Consider the following 15000-nt stretch of genomic DNA (forward strand, 5'->3'; position numbering starts at 1 on the left):
ACTGAGACAAAACCAGCCCTGTCAAGCCACAGACAATAACACTGGCTCTTTTGAGGGTACCTGAAGTCAAACGGCCCGTGTATTTGGATTGCGGGAACCATTGGCTGCATCAAAGGTCTCAAAACACGATTTTCTGAGGGATTATGTTTGCCAGATCTATTTTCAATTGTTAGGAAATAGTACTGTTATGTTTGACTGAATAAAATGTACACTATATTTTGGCAACACCGCGATTTCCCTCCGGACAGATTTCTTTCGTTACATTGGACTATAGCACTATAGTGTCTTTCTTGTACCTTCTTAACAATTATTATTATTATTATTACACTCTTTATATCCCTTATTCTTTGCTGCTCCTCTTACTTCGTTTTCTTTATTCTGTAGGTATTGAAATGTTAAATTACACTCTTTATATCCCTTATTCTTTGCTGCTCCTCTTACTTCGTTTTCTTTATTCTGTAGGTATTGAAATGTTCACTCTTTATATCCCTTATTCTTTGCTGCTCCTCTTACTTCGTTTTCTTTATTCTGTAGGTATTGAAATGTTAAAGTTTGACATTTGGTTAACCTTATCCTGGCATATTATTGCTACCTACTACCTTTATCCTTTGTATTATAAGGTCAGAGATATAGGACGTCTGTGTAGGGGCGGGAGAGAGATAGAGATAGGATAGAAGGTCAGAGGATAAGCCTACTATTGCTATTAGGTTTACTGTACAGTGTTAGCGTTTATGGACCTGACGTCAGCTGGGTATTCCTCAGAGCAATTCTAAATTTCTAACGCATTTCCTGCAGAATACAACGGTACAACGTTCTATCTGTGAGAATTAATTGCTGGAATATACCCAGGCTCAGGACTGATTTCACGTTGTACTTGTACTTTATATTTTAGAAAAGTTTTCACGTTGGCATAAAACAATTCTTCTTCTTTTTCTCCTTCTTCTTCTTCTTCTTCTTCTTCTTCTTCTTCTTCTTCCTCTTCCTCTTCCTCTTCTCTTCTTCTTTTTCTTATTCTTCTTCTTCTTTTTCTTTTTCTCCTTCTTCTTCTTCTTCTTCTTCTTCTTCTTCTTCTTCTTCTTCTTCTTCTTCTTCTTCTTCCTCTTCCTCTTCCTTCTTCTTATTCTCGTCCTCCTTCTTCTTCTTCTTCTTCTTCTTCTTCTTCTTCTTCTTCTTCTTCTTCTTCTTCTTCCTCTTCCTCTTCTCTTCTTCTTTTTCTTATTCTTCTTCTTTTTCTTCTTCTTCTTCTTTTTCTTCTTCTTCTTTTTCTTCTTCTTCTTTTTCTTCTTCTTCTTTTTCTTCTTCTTTTTCTTCTTCTTTCGTGTCAGTCTCTACCAGTCCGTTCTATTATGCACCTCATTTCCAGATAGCTGCTTCTCGCGTAGATCTTCATTCAATTCTTCTTTTTCTTATTCTTCTTTTTCTTATTCTTCTTTTTCTTCTTCTTCTTTTTCTTCTTCTTCTTTCGTGTCAGTCTCTACCAGTCCGTTCTATTATGCACCTCATTTCCAGATAGCTGCTTCTCGCGTAGATCTTCATTCACTTCTTCTTTTTCTTTTTCTTCTTCTTCTTTTTCTTCTTTCGTGTCTCTACCAGTCCGTTCTATTATGCACCTCATTTCCAGATAGCTGCTTCTCGCGTAGATCTTCATTCACACAGTTTTTCCATCTCTCCTTTGGTCTACCTCTTGCTCTCTTTCCTTCCACTTCTATTCTTGCCACTTTCTTCCCCACATAGTTCTCGCCTCTTCTCTCGACATGTCCATTGTCCATACCAGTGCAACCTTCTTTCTTGTATTTTCTTTGAAATCTACGTCACTTTGATTTTGCCTCTGATTATCTCGTTTCTTATCCTGTCCATTCTGTTACTCCACGGCTCCATCTCAGCATCCTGCAACTTCTAGCCCCTTTTCCTGACCTTTTTTCACTGGCCAAGTGATCATGGCAGGCCTTATAACTGTTTGATAGATTTTACCTTTCATCTTCATATTCATTTTACGACTTCTTGACTTACGGTTGATCCTAGGTACTTGAATATCTCTACTATATTCAACTCTTGTCTCTCTCTCTCTCTCTCTAGGTATTAATATAAGAAGGGAGAGAGAAGATATGCAATATGTATAGCTACTGAGTGAAGGCTAAGGGGGGGGGGTGAATTGGAATAGGTTTGGTAATATAAGAAGGGAGAGAGAAGATATGCAATATGTATAGCTACTGAGTGAAGGCTAAGGGGGGGGGGTGAATTGAATAGGTTTGTTTTTGTTACGAGATATTTGTGTTTGCATTTGGTAACATCTTGGCTAAATAGATAAGAGAGAGAGCGCTAGATAGAAGAGTGAAAGAGATAGGGGAGGGGAAGGTAATATGAGAAGTATGAGGAGAGAGGGGAGGGAGGAGGTTCATGAGAAATTCACGAGAAAAATGAAAAAAAAAAAACTGGAAGGGGTAAGGAGGGAGATTACAGGAGAAACAAAATTACTTTTTTCTCTCTCCTATCCTTTATCTCCTTCTCTTTCGGTGTGTAGGTTTTTTCTATTTATTCTAACTTTTTTCCCTCTTTTTTTTTTCTTCATCGCATTAGAATATTATAATGAAGTCTTGTTACTGAGAGCTTACCACCTCAACTCTCTCTCTCTCTCTCTCTCTTCCTGTTTTCTTTTCTCTTTTCTTTTCCTTCTCCTGTCTAAGATTGAATTAGAATAGAACAGTCGCGCTTACTCCTCCCTCTCTTTCTCTCTCTCTCTCTTCCTGTTTTCTTTTCTCTTTTCTTTTCCTTCTCCTGTCTAAGATTGAATTAGAATAGAACAGTCGCGCTTACTTGGGTGATGTTTCAAAGTCATAGAGCAGGAAAAATGAGGATCAACGGAATTATTCTTTTTCTTCTACGACTCCTAGATCCCGAGATGAATCGATTTAAAAAATACCGGTAAATCGTAAACTTTGACGTCACGGCATACGCTCTCGTAGGCGATGACGTCACATCAAATGTCTCGAGCAAAGCTCCCTCGCAGGCAACACATTAATCTGTTTGTGCGCATGCATTTCTGCGCAATTCATGTTTGTGCGCATACGTTTCTTCGCATCTCCCGAAGTCTGACGTCAGAGTTCAGGACTCTGACGGAAAATAAAAATTGAATTTTCGACCTTTTACAGTTCTTATTTCGGAGTTTTGACCTAATGCATTTCTGCGCAATTCATGTTTGTGCGCATACGTTTCTTCGCATCTCCTGAAGTCTGACGTCAGAGTTCAGGACTCTGACGGAAAATAAAAATTAAAGTCATAGGAATGGACCATTTATTCATAATTTTTACCCATTTGCAACTGCTCCATTATTCTCTCCTCCCTATCTATCTCATTTCATTCTACCATTTATTCATAATTTTTACCCATTTGCAACTGCTCCATTATTCTCTCCTCCCTATCTATCTCATTTCATTCTTATTATATTCTGTCTATCTGTCTCTCTTTCTTTCCTTCATCTCCTGTTTGTACTTTGGAAATGTCGCTTCTTACTCTGTGGATATAATGCGACTACCTGTCCTACTTCAACATTAGCAGTCTAAAATAAAGCACTATACTTACGAGTATGTAAAGAATAACAGTAATAATACACGAAGCGTGAATTTCCTTCATCTCCTGTTTGTACTTTGGAAATGTCGCTTCTTACTCTGTGGATATAATGCGACTATCTGTCCTACTTCAACATTAGCAGTCTAAAATAAAGCACTATACTTACGAGTATGTAAAGAATAACAGTAATAATACACGAAGCGTGAAATGTGGATTCAACCTTTGTATACTATGTATACGTACATGTACATTGTACAACTCTATGTATTTTATGTACAACTCATTAGAAATACATGGCTCGTGGGGCTATTCTATACTCCTATTCTCCATGTACATTGTACAACTCTATGTATTTTATGTACAACTCATTAGAAATACATGGCTCGTGGGGCTATTCTATACTCCTATTCTCGAAAGAAGTCAGTCTGAGTTGGGACATACGAGAGTCGTTTGATAAGTTCGTGGACTCGGATACTTTTTCTTGCTATGAAGACCAAATCTAGGTGCCACTGCAAAGTATGTCTTGTTTTAGGAAGGTACACCAAGTTTCATTACATTACTATTATTAGCCTTTAATTCACGGTCGTTCGATAAGTTCGTGGACTCGGATACTTTTTCTTGCTATGAAGATCAAATCTAGGTGCCACTGCAAACTATGTCTTGTTTTAGGAAGGTACACCAAGTTTCATTACATTACTATTATTAGCCTTTAATTCACAGCTATCGATTGATGACGAGTTTGATAGGCTTTTTATAATGGATAATTCTGAGGTGCATCAAAGGTCTCAAAACACGATTTTCTGAGGGATTATGTTTGTCAGATCTATTTTCAATTGTTAGGAAATAGTACTGTTATGTTTGACTGAATAAAATGTACACTATATTTTGGCAACACCGCGATTTCCCTCCGGACAGATTTCTTTCGTTACATTGGACTATAGCACTATAGTGTCTTTCTTGTACCTTCTTAACAATTATTATTATTATTACTCTCTTACTTCTGCCTTCTCTCCCTCTCTCGACTATGGCCGACCCAAGTGGCCACAGAACTATGGTGCTCTCGGTAAGTTACCCTATCAAGTGTCTATCAGAGAGGTAGTTCTACCAGTCAATCCATTCACTGTTGCCTACTGAGCGTTTTAACTTTTTCCCCATTTAGTATATCTCAATGTACGCTTGATTGAAATTGAAAGCCTGGCTCTCTACTCAACCTTGTAACTTTCATCCAAAACTACTCTTTCTCCTAGCTCCCTCCCTCCCTTCCGCGCCTAAATTCTATTGAAACTTTTCATTGCCTCTTTGGAAACTTTTTCATTCAATATTGTTAACATTTACCTCGCCATGAGAAAACTATACAACAACACGACTATCAGAATTAATAATAATATTTTAATTGAAAGGAGTAATGGCAGCCTACTATCTGTTATGGGTGAACTGCTATACAGTGAGGTGTTGGGATCATCGCTGTGTGGTAGCATATGAACACGGGCCAGTAGGGAGTCATGTTCTCGTTGTAAGGATTGCTTTGACCATTCAACAGGTAACAGTACGAATTAAGTTTCAAGTATAAATTTGGGAAAAAATTTCAGGAAGCAAAAATATTAGTAGAAATAGGAGCTACTCGAAAATATCGTCTATTGTGTTCTGCCACTCTAAACTTGTTCATTGGGAAGAGAGAGAAATATTGCCTATATTTCATCTCTTGCTAGTTTAATTTAAAATGATTGTGTCGATATTATTGCCCTCTCTTCCTCCCTGATTTTTATATTTCATTATTATCAGTTTTGTAAAGCTGTTCATCCACCCACCTCCCTCCGTTTTATTCATATTGTAAAGCTTGTCAGTAGGAAATAATTTTACAAGCCCAACCTCATCATAATTTTTATTACGTTCTTGTTGGAACATTTTTATACCTCTGATCTAATCCCTGAGATTCTCCCTTATTATCTGTATTGGTTGTTTTTGGCTTTGAAATGGGCCCAAAGTTAACCCATGGGATCAGTTTTATTACGTTCTTGTTGGAACATTTTTATAACTCTGATCTAATCCCTGAGATTCTCCCTTATTATCTGTATTGGTTGTTTTTGGCTTTGAAATGGGCCCAAAGTTAACCCATGGGATCAAGGTATAATCTCTCTTCCTCTTCTCATTTATAAAGAGGGTTTAATTACTGACATGTGTTGTAAAAAGATGGAGTATATTGTGCTGTAGTAGGTACGCTACGAATATTTACATTAGGTGAACTTACTTCCCCCGTGGGAGAAAAGTCCTCTCCTCTCTTCTCCCTCCCACTGTTTTACCTCTATTCCCACCCTTACTTATCTTCTCCTGCCTCTCTGTCTTATACTCGTATGTATGTTTAGCTTTTTAATTTGGGTAGCCCAACAAACCCAAGACAAGTTTTAAATGAAGAAGGATGGTGAAGAGGAAGGGTCCTTTCTGTTTTTAGGCATTCTCACTCTCTTGAGACTTTTCTCTCTCCCTCAGTTAATTCACTTTGTTATTTCTGGTCATCTTTTTCGTCTCTGCTCTTTACCTACTGAAGTTCCTCTAGCTAAACCTTTATTCTTGTTAAAACCCAATATCTGTTCACGCTATACCACTATAGTCACAGTTTTCACAGTACGTTAACGAATGGTCAAATATTTTACAAAGACTTGAACGCCAGCCTCGTTAATTAGTTCCACCAACTTTTGCATAATCTAAACAGTATAAACTTTGAATATTGCATTAATATATTTTGTGACTCAATTTTATACATGTGGCGAGGAATAAAGGACAGACTGACGTACGGATAGGAGACGGAATTCATTTTAAAAACTTGAAATGCAAAATAGAAGTGGACATTTTAATTTTAGCTGTTCAACTTTTCATACTTTGGTCAGTAAACTAAAGTTAATCTAAATACTTGAGTAAGGTGATTTTTTTCTGATGGACTTTTGTGGTTAATGAACGGTTGCAGGGAATGGTGCCATGCGGCTGGTCTCGAACCCGGGACCTCAGCCTGGGGCGCCACAAATAGCCACTCCCCCCTCCTCCCTCTACACACAGCAGGCTTCTTTGTACACTACTAACCCTTCGGCCGTCCCCAACGGTAACCTGGCAGGTAAACAATCTCAATCCTATGTAGCGCCTTCAATCTGACCTCTGAATCCTATGTAGCGCCTTCAATCTGACCTCTGAATCCTATGTAGCGCCTTCAATCTGACCTTTGAATCCTATGTAGCGCCTTCAATCTGACCAATTTTATGCCTGTGGCCTACTGTTTTTGAGCGAGGTAGATATTTTTTTTATTGTAAAACAAAATAGAAAGTAAAAAGTGATCTGTTTTCATTTTCCCCTATTGTTTTTTTCTGTTTATTTTTTCATTCAGTTTGAGTACAATTTTATTTCAGTTTTTTGCTAGTTATTGTAGTTAAAAGATCAGTTAAATTAATTTTATGCCTGTGGCCTGTTTTTGAGCGAGGTAGATATTTTTTTATTGTAAAACAAAATAGAAAGTAAAAAGTGATCTGTTTTCATTTTCCCCTATTGTTTTTTTTCTGTTTATTTTTTCATTCAGTTTGAGTACAATTTTATTTCAGTTTTTTGCTAGTTATTGTAGTTAAAAGATCAGTTAAATTTCCATTTACATATAAAGATTTCATTTTTTTTATTTGGTATTGCGTACGCGTGTGCTGTGAGTTTTTTCACGATTCTCTTGTGTTCATTAGACAATTTTGATCTTAGTAAATTTTAGATTCTTATCAAAATACGTTATATTCTTATTTCTTATTGAAAAATTGAAACATGTACGTAAAAGTAACTTCCGTATTTTGTCATTTTTATTTTCCTTTTTATTTTCAATATCAAATTTACTATCAAGTACCAAATGTTGGGGACGTATTATTATTATTTCATTTATAAGTTTACCTCATTTAACCCTTAGATTTGATGAAAATAGAAAGTGGTAACTTTGAATTTGGGTATGGGTACCACTATGTTATTGTTAAATCAAATGAACTACTCTAGACATTTCGTAAATTTGTTGCATTATGCATGCTCTTTATATTCGTATCGAGGGAGTAGGGAGGTCATGCGTTTGGCAGTTAAATTTCCATTTACATATAAAGATTTCATTTTTTTTATTTGGTATTGCGTACGCGTGTGCTGTGAGTTTTTTCACGATTCTCTTGTGTTCATTAGACAATTTTGATCTTAGTAAATTTTAGATTCTTATCAAAATACGTTATATTCTTATTTCTTATTGAAAAATTGAAACATGTACGTAAAAGTAACTTCCGTATTTTGTCATTTTTATTTTCCTTTTTATTTTCAATATCAAATTTACTATCAAGTACCAAATGTTGGGGACGTATTATTATTATTTCATTTATAAGTTTACCTCATTTAACCCTTAGATTTGATGAAAATAGAAAGTGGTAACTTTGAATTTGGGTATGGGTACCAATATGTTATTGTTAAATCAAAATATGAACTACTCTAGACATTTCGTAAATTTGTTGCATTATGCATGCTCTTTATATTCGTATCGAGGGAGTAGGGAGGTCATGCGTTTGGATTCACGAAATGCTTTCTCCTAAATACAAACATTGACGCATGTAGTGGTTTATATGAAGTGTTGATTTTCTGAATGCCGCACCCGCACGTAGAATATCAAGGGATATATTAGGGCCCTATTCCACGAACTACTCTGCACACCTCATGCTAGTTTCTATACTTGACGTCGTACAGTATTTTTTGATAGTGCGGAGTGGTTGAAATGTCACTGAACTTGGTATTAACGAGTACCCTATACGAGTAGTCTCCGTGTGTGCTTTTGTGGGTATTACAAGGAACTTTGGGAAAGAATCGCCACCAGGTTTGTGTACCACATACCTACATTACGTCTTGTGCTAGGTAAGAGAGAGGATGAAATTAGTAGACAATCCAGTATCACATTATACCACCCAGGGCGTTAACATGTTAAAATAGGATGTGCGTTCAATTTTAATGCCTACTTTTTTCATATAAAGATAATGTATTTTAGTGTTCATTAATTTTATTCATCCCTTGCTTTTAAATAAATGAGTAATGTAATGAAAATGGAAATTAAGCCTGGGTATTACAGCCCGTTCACACTCGGCTACTTTTTATCGCTGGAAAATCGTCCGTCCATTGGCTGCAGGGTTTAGCACATTTGACAAGGGTTTTTCCCCCCTACTTATATCAAATTCAATATTTAAACTTGAGCTTGAGCGTAAAATACAACGGAAAAACATTTTATCTACCTGCATACATTTGAAAATCGTCCGTCCATTGGCTGCAGGGTTTAACCCATTTGACAAGGGTTTTTCCCCCCCCTACTTATATCAAATTCAATATTTAAACTTGAGCTTGAGCGTAAAATACAACGGAAAAACATTTTATCTACCTGCATACATTGAGAGCTTGTTTTAGTATAATACCTATGTGCTAAACTAAATAATATGTTTAATGTATTTTGTGTTTCTCAGGCACGGTCACCGCCTCTCCCTCCCCCCTTGGTCTCAACTCAGGCTCCCTCACACCTCCCCCCTCCCTCTCCACCTCCACTAATCTCCAGCTGGGAGGTCTCATCTCCACCCAGGCTCAGGCTCGGTCCTCTCTCCTATCAGCCGCGCCTGGTGCTGAAGCTGCTATGTCCAAGTTTAGATCTAACGGTAAGTAACTACGGCTCACTAGAAATGTCCTTTACGAAGACCTCATGGGGCTCAAATTCTATTCCAGAAATTCCTTTTTGTTGAACTTTTCTGATAGATATCGTTGGAATTGAATATCTTGGAACTCGTGCTTAAAATGTTTGTTTATCCTTTCACATAGTTCAAACTTTTCTTTATACCTCCATAGTTTTAATCTGTAATTTTATGTTAAGATAGGAAATTTTCGACCGAAAATTGGCCGCCGTGGGCGGCTCAGGCTCGGGACTTGGAATTTTTTTTTCTTTCAAATACGTATTTCGTAAATCTAATAGAAAGTCGTGTGATGTTCACACCAGATTTTTTTTTTATAGAAACCGAATGAAAATCAAAACAAGAACCCCGGTAAAATGTAAACAAAACTGAGTTCACCGGGTAACTCAATGGTTTGAACTCTGTTGCATTGTATGGCAGGTACTCTGGTAACGAATGGCACAGGAGCTGGAGGCGCAATGTTTGGCAACACTGGCTCACCCATTATTTCAAGAGTTTAATATAGGCAGGGTGAAGAGGGTTAAGGTTAAATCTGAGACAAATTTGGATACCTATGTACTAATATTATATAAAAGAGAAATATGGACGGGTCATGTATTTATGTATGTCTGTCCAAATTGTTTAGAGAAAACTATGATAGATATAAATTACATTACTTTCCTTCCTATAGGATAAGGAAAGTAAAAAAGTGTAAACGAAGACCCCCCAGTAAAATTGTCGTATCTACCCAAAAAAATTATCAGACCTTTAAAATTCCCAACCGTTCCCGAGATATTGACGTTTTTTAGTCTGAACTCTGTTGCATTGTATGGCAGGTACTCTGGTAACGAATGGCACAGGAGCTGGAGGCGCAATGTTTGGCAACACTGGCTCGGCTGCATCTGGCACCACTGGATCTCTATTCGCCAAGCTGGTACGCCCGAGTCCTACCAGTGGGGGACTAGGTGGTGTTCCTCTAGGGGACAAGGCTGCTCAGACCCGGTCCCGCGTACTTGAAGACTTCAGGTAATGCAAGAATAGGATATTAACTGACTTGTAGTCGCCCATTATTTCAAGAGTTTAATATAGGCAGGGTGAAGAGGGTTAAGAGGGTTAAGGTTAAATCTGAGACAAATTTGGATACCTATGTACTAATGTTATATAAAAGAGAAATATGGACGGGTCATGTATTTATGTATGTCTGTCCAAATTGTTTAGAGAAAACTATGATAGATATAAATTACATTACTTTCCTTCCTATAGGATAAGGAAAGTAAAAAAGTGTAAACGAAGACCCCCCAGTAAAATTGTCGTATCTACCCAAAAAAAATATCAGACCTTTAAAATTCCCAACCGTTCCCGAGATATTGACGTTTTTTAGTCCCCCAATAAAAAATACCCGGGGAACACACTTTGAGGCCAGCAAAACTTTTCCTCCGTTTAATATTTCCTCTCGCTTTCAGTTTTCAGTTTTCATTTCTTCGAGACAAGACTCGGGGACGATATTAGTTTTCAGGGGCAAAGCCAAGAGAGCGCGAAGTGCGACCTCATGCACAAACCACGAAGCCCCGGGAGCGCGCAGCGAAAGCCAAGAGAGCGCGAAGTGCGACCTCATGCACAAACCACGAAGCCCCGGGAGCGCGCAGCGCGACCGTTTCCTACTGACGGAGAATTATTTTCTTACTAAAATATTCTAAACCGTGGCGAAGCACGGGCACAACAGCTAGTGTACTAATATGGCTAATGCATTGCACTGTGTCTGTGCTAAAGTAGCCAACTTTCAATATAGGTAGGATTATTATAACTTCTTATATTGTATGTCTCTTTAAAAAGTAACTTTTGTCCTATTTCTCTGTCACATTGAACTTAACATTGTCCCGATTCTTTCTCCCCTGCGGGTTTTTTAATTACAGTAGGTAGGTAGGTAGGTAGATATTAATATCATCAGATTGAGCAAACTTGTTTTTTTTTTTTTTCACTTATGTATTTAGGAGAGGAGCTCACCTGTTTAAAAGTTTAATTTAAGCTTATGAGGTGCATTTTTTGTTCATTTATACCTTGTTGTCAATAAAGTTAAAATTCAAATTCAAAATTTGTCCCAGCAGGATTACTTATTCTCTGTCACATTGAACTAACATTGTCCCGATTTATTCTTCCCTGCGGGTTTTGTCCCAGCAGGATTACTTCTCCTCCTGCGGACGATTTCTCCAGCCTCACACTCCGTGATCTCACTCAGCACATTGTCGAGTTCTCTCAAGATCAGCATGGCTCGCGCTTCATTCAGCAGAAACTAGAGCGCGCCACTGTACAGGAGAAACAGTTTGTGTTTGCAGAGATTCTACCCAATGCGTACAATCTCATGACGGATGTGTTTGGAAACTATGTGATTCAGAAGTTCTTTGAATTTGGAACCCCCGACCAGAAGGCTACCTTGGCACAGAAGGTAAGATTCACTAGATTAAATGTTACATATTGGGATTTTTTTTTGAGAGAGAGAGAAGGGTTCCTTTCCTCGGAAATAACGGAATATAGAACAGTGGTAGGTACATTGAACAGCGCAGATTCAATTATTACCATGAGCATGAGTTATGAGCAGAGGTTCAGAATATGGCACTAAAAACATGGCAATATGGAGCTTATTTTGGGAAAATATGGCATTTATTTGTTCAAAACATGGCAAAATAAGCAATTTTTTCAAGAATCAGAGACAACTATTTTACATTTTTCCTTGGAACGTCAGATAAAAATTGAATTTTCAACCTCTCAAAATAATTTTTGAGGACTTTTCACATAGGAATCAACGTTTCATGCTCAATGTTTTCCCAAATCATCCGTCATCAGCATGCTTTATTCAATGAGTGTCGCCATCTCGTTGTTGGTCTTCCTGCTCTCCTCGCTCCATCTCTCGGATACCACTCGTAGCAAAGTTTCGTCCATTTTTCTGGGTTCATTCGCGCCACATGTCCTGCCCACTGCCACTTCTTCATCCAAACTTTTTCTCCCACATCCTTGACTCCAGTTCTTCGTCTAATTTCGGTGTTTCTTATTCTGTCTCTTAGTTATATTCCTAGGATGCTTCTTTCCATTCTCCGTTGACACACTTTAAAGTTTTCGGGTTTGTTCTTTAGTAAGTGCCAAGGTTTCTGTGCCATAAGTTAGGACTGGCAGAATACACATGTTCATGACATCTCTTTTTATTTTCATACTGAAGTCTCCTTTTAGGATGAAACTAAGAGACCAGTATTGCTTCCATGCAGCGGTTCTTAAAGTTCTTACATTTAAGCAACATATTTTTACAATTTGAGATTGAGTTTGAGTGGAAGTAGCATGACCAAATGTTGTCTGGGTCCCCTGGCATTATTCCACCCTCATTTGCAGGGTACTGAGGGCGTCCGAGGCTGGGCGTAACTCTACTGTCCATATTTTAGTTTTTACAAAGAAACACAACAATGATACACATAAAATACACAGAATATTGTACAATAGAAGAGGGTAAGAGGGTTGAAAGGTAATTTCCACAAAGAAACACAACAATGATACACATAAAATACACAGAATATTGTACAATAGAAGAGGGTAAGAGGGTTGAAAGGTAATTTCCACGGGTTTTCAGGCCGGGTTGGAAATATAGGAGAGAGAAGAAATAGGGGAAAATTAGAGACATCATAAAAAAGACCGTAGTCCAATTATGCGCTGAAGAGATCAAGAGTTGACCAAGGGAGGTCTGATAGGAAAGATAAAAAGAGAAGGAGATTGACACCAGTAAGTGGAAATAATGTTAATCTCAGCTTGGGCCCCGTGGTGGCCATCCATTGTGAGTACTTTTTTTTTTCTTAGTACTTTTTTTTTTTGTTCTTAAAGTTTTATATTTTACCCAAAAATGCTTAAAATATGGCAAAATGAACAAAAGAAGTAAGTCTCTTTAGGCTTTTTATGGCATTTTCCCAAATTTTGGTAAAATATGGCAAAATAGTATGGCGCCATGGCAATACGGCATTTGAATTTCCTTGGTTATGAGATATCTAGTTTCTTTTGTTTGAGGCTAATGAGCCAAGTATTAATATTTGTAAATTGGTTATGTCCTCAGGTTCGAGGTCACGTGTTGCCTCTAGCGTTGCAGATGTATGGATGTCGAGTTATACAGAAAGCATTGGAGAGTATCTCCCCGGAACAGCAAGTGGAGATAGTACGGGAACTGGATGGCCATGTACTCAAGTGTGTTAAGGATCAGAATGGAAACCATGTCGTACAGAAGTGCATTGAATGTGTTGAACCTCACGCCCTCCAGTTTGTCATCAATGCGTTCCAAGGACAGGTACCATTACTTTCTATTACACTACTAACGTATGATTAGAAACTGTACACTGAACTGTCTGGAGACAGTGATGGCTATTTTGTTAATAAAATACAACATCGTGAGGACGATGGATTGAGGAGCTCGGTTAGTTTAAAATAAATCTCCCCTCTGCTGGCGATTAATGGAAGTAGTTGACCGTTTGTTGAACATGCTGGGACTGAAGCGGATATATTGGGGACCTGCCTTATATGAGCATAGCAATTGTATCATAATGAAACAATGTATTCTCAGGTGTACTAGAACTAGAGTCATGTTTGTAAATCTTTTTTCTTCAGGTATACTCGCTGTCGACTCACCCCTATGGTTGCCGTGTCATTCAGAGAATACTGATGCCCCTATGAACTCTTCACACCTAAACTTCTGTCCTGCCTTGGAAGCCAGCAATGACATTGTAGGGAAATATTGGGATGCGAGAGGAAAAATGGCCTAATGGTCAAAGATCCCGACATTTGCAACATACATTCATAATTATTTTACCTTATACGTTAGTCTGTCATCCATATCTTCTTGAAAGATTGAAATATATGGTAAAGGGATTTCGTATATTACCCTATTACGTAGGTATATTACCCTAACTTTTTTTACCAAAAGATAGCAAGTTTCATGTAGATAGGTACCTACCTATTATTGACTTGAACTATCCGACGTTTATTTCCCAGTGCTCTGAACATCATGATGAAGGATCAGTACGCAAACTATGTGGTTCAGAAGATGTTGGATGTATGTGAACCAGCACAACGCAAGATCCTCATGCACAAGATCAAGCCTCACTTCACTTCACTCAAGAAGTATACATACGGGAAACACATCATCGCTAAGCTTGAGAAATACTTCATGAAGGCCCCGCCCTCCGCTGTAGCTCCTCCCCCTCATGTGCCTGATCTTGGCCCTATTGGTCCCCCACCCACCAATGGCGTCATGTAAACCAAAGGAGTAAAATGCAGACAAGTTGGGGTGAACCTACAGTGAATCATACGCGCTACAAGTGTAAGTACGATATGTCATCAAAGTGGGCAATTGACAGCTTTTGTTCGGAAAGTGATTTTTTGACAGTTTAATATTATTAATTACTTTTTTTCTCCCAATATTTCTGACCTATTACTACTATTTTGAAAGTATAGAGAAATGTATTTTTCCCCTCCGTATATTTATTATTAATCTATTTAGATAGTTTTTTGTAATTTGTAAGAAAATATGTAATATTAAATTTGTTTCATAAAATAATACTATCCTATTATTAATATTATTCACATATATTTATCTAAACAGAAAATCATTAGTTAATACTTGACATAATAAAATTATTAGAAGAAATCAAGAAAGGGAATGTTTAAATTTGACGTGATCGAAATGATTAGCAAATGAAATCCAACCTGTTATTTCACT

At 37.6% G+C, this 15000-nt stretch overlaps 1 protein-coding gene across 1 annotated transcript in view; it reads left to right on the forward strand.

The window, feature by feature from the left end:
• Positions 1-15000, forward strand: part of LOC103513912 (maternal protein pumilio) — a gene marked incomplete at its 5' end in the record, with an annotated part of 34595 nt that overhangs the window by 4822 nt on the left and 14773 nt on the right. Inside the window, 5 exons of the mRNA XM_026826998.1 lie at positions 4483-4630; positions 9063-9248; positions 10094-10283; positions 11433-11700; positions 13345-13572. Coding sequence (XP_026682799.1) covers positions 4483-4630; positions 9063-9248; positions 10094-10283; positions 11433-11700; positions 13345-13572 — 1020 coding nt within the window. The remainder of the gene's footprint in view (positions 1-4482; positions 4631-9062; positions 9249-10093; positions 10284-11432; positions 11701-13344; positions 13573-15000) is intronic.

This window comes from Diaphorina citri, unplaced genomic scaffold (genome assembly GCF_000475195.1).
Source record: "Diaphorina citri unplaced genomic scaffold, Diaci psyllid genome assembly version 1.1 scaffold1044, whole genome shotgun sequence".
Taxonomy (NCBI): Eukaryota; Metazoa; Arthropoda; class Insecta; order Hemiptera; family Psyllidae; genus Diaphorina; species Diaphorina citri.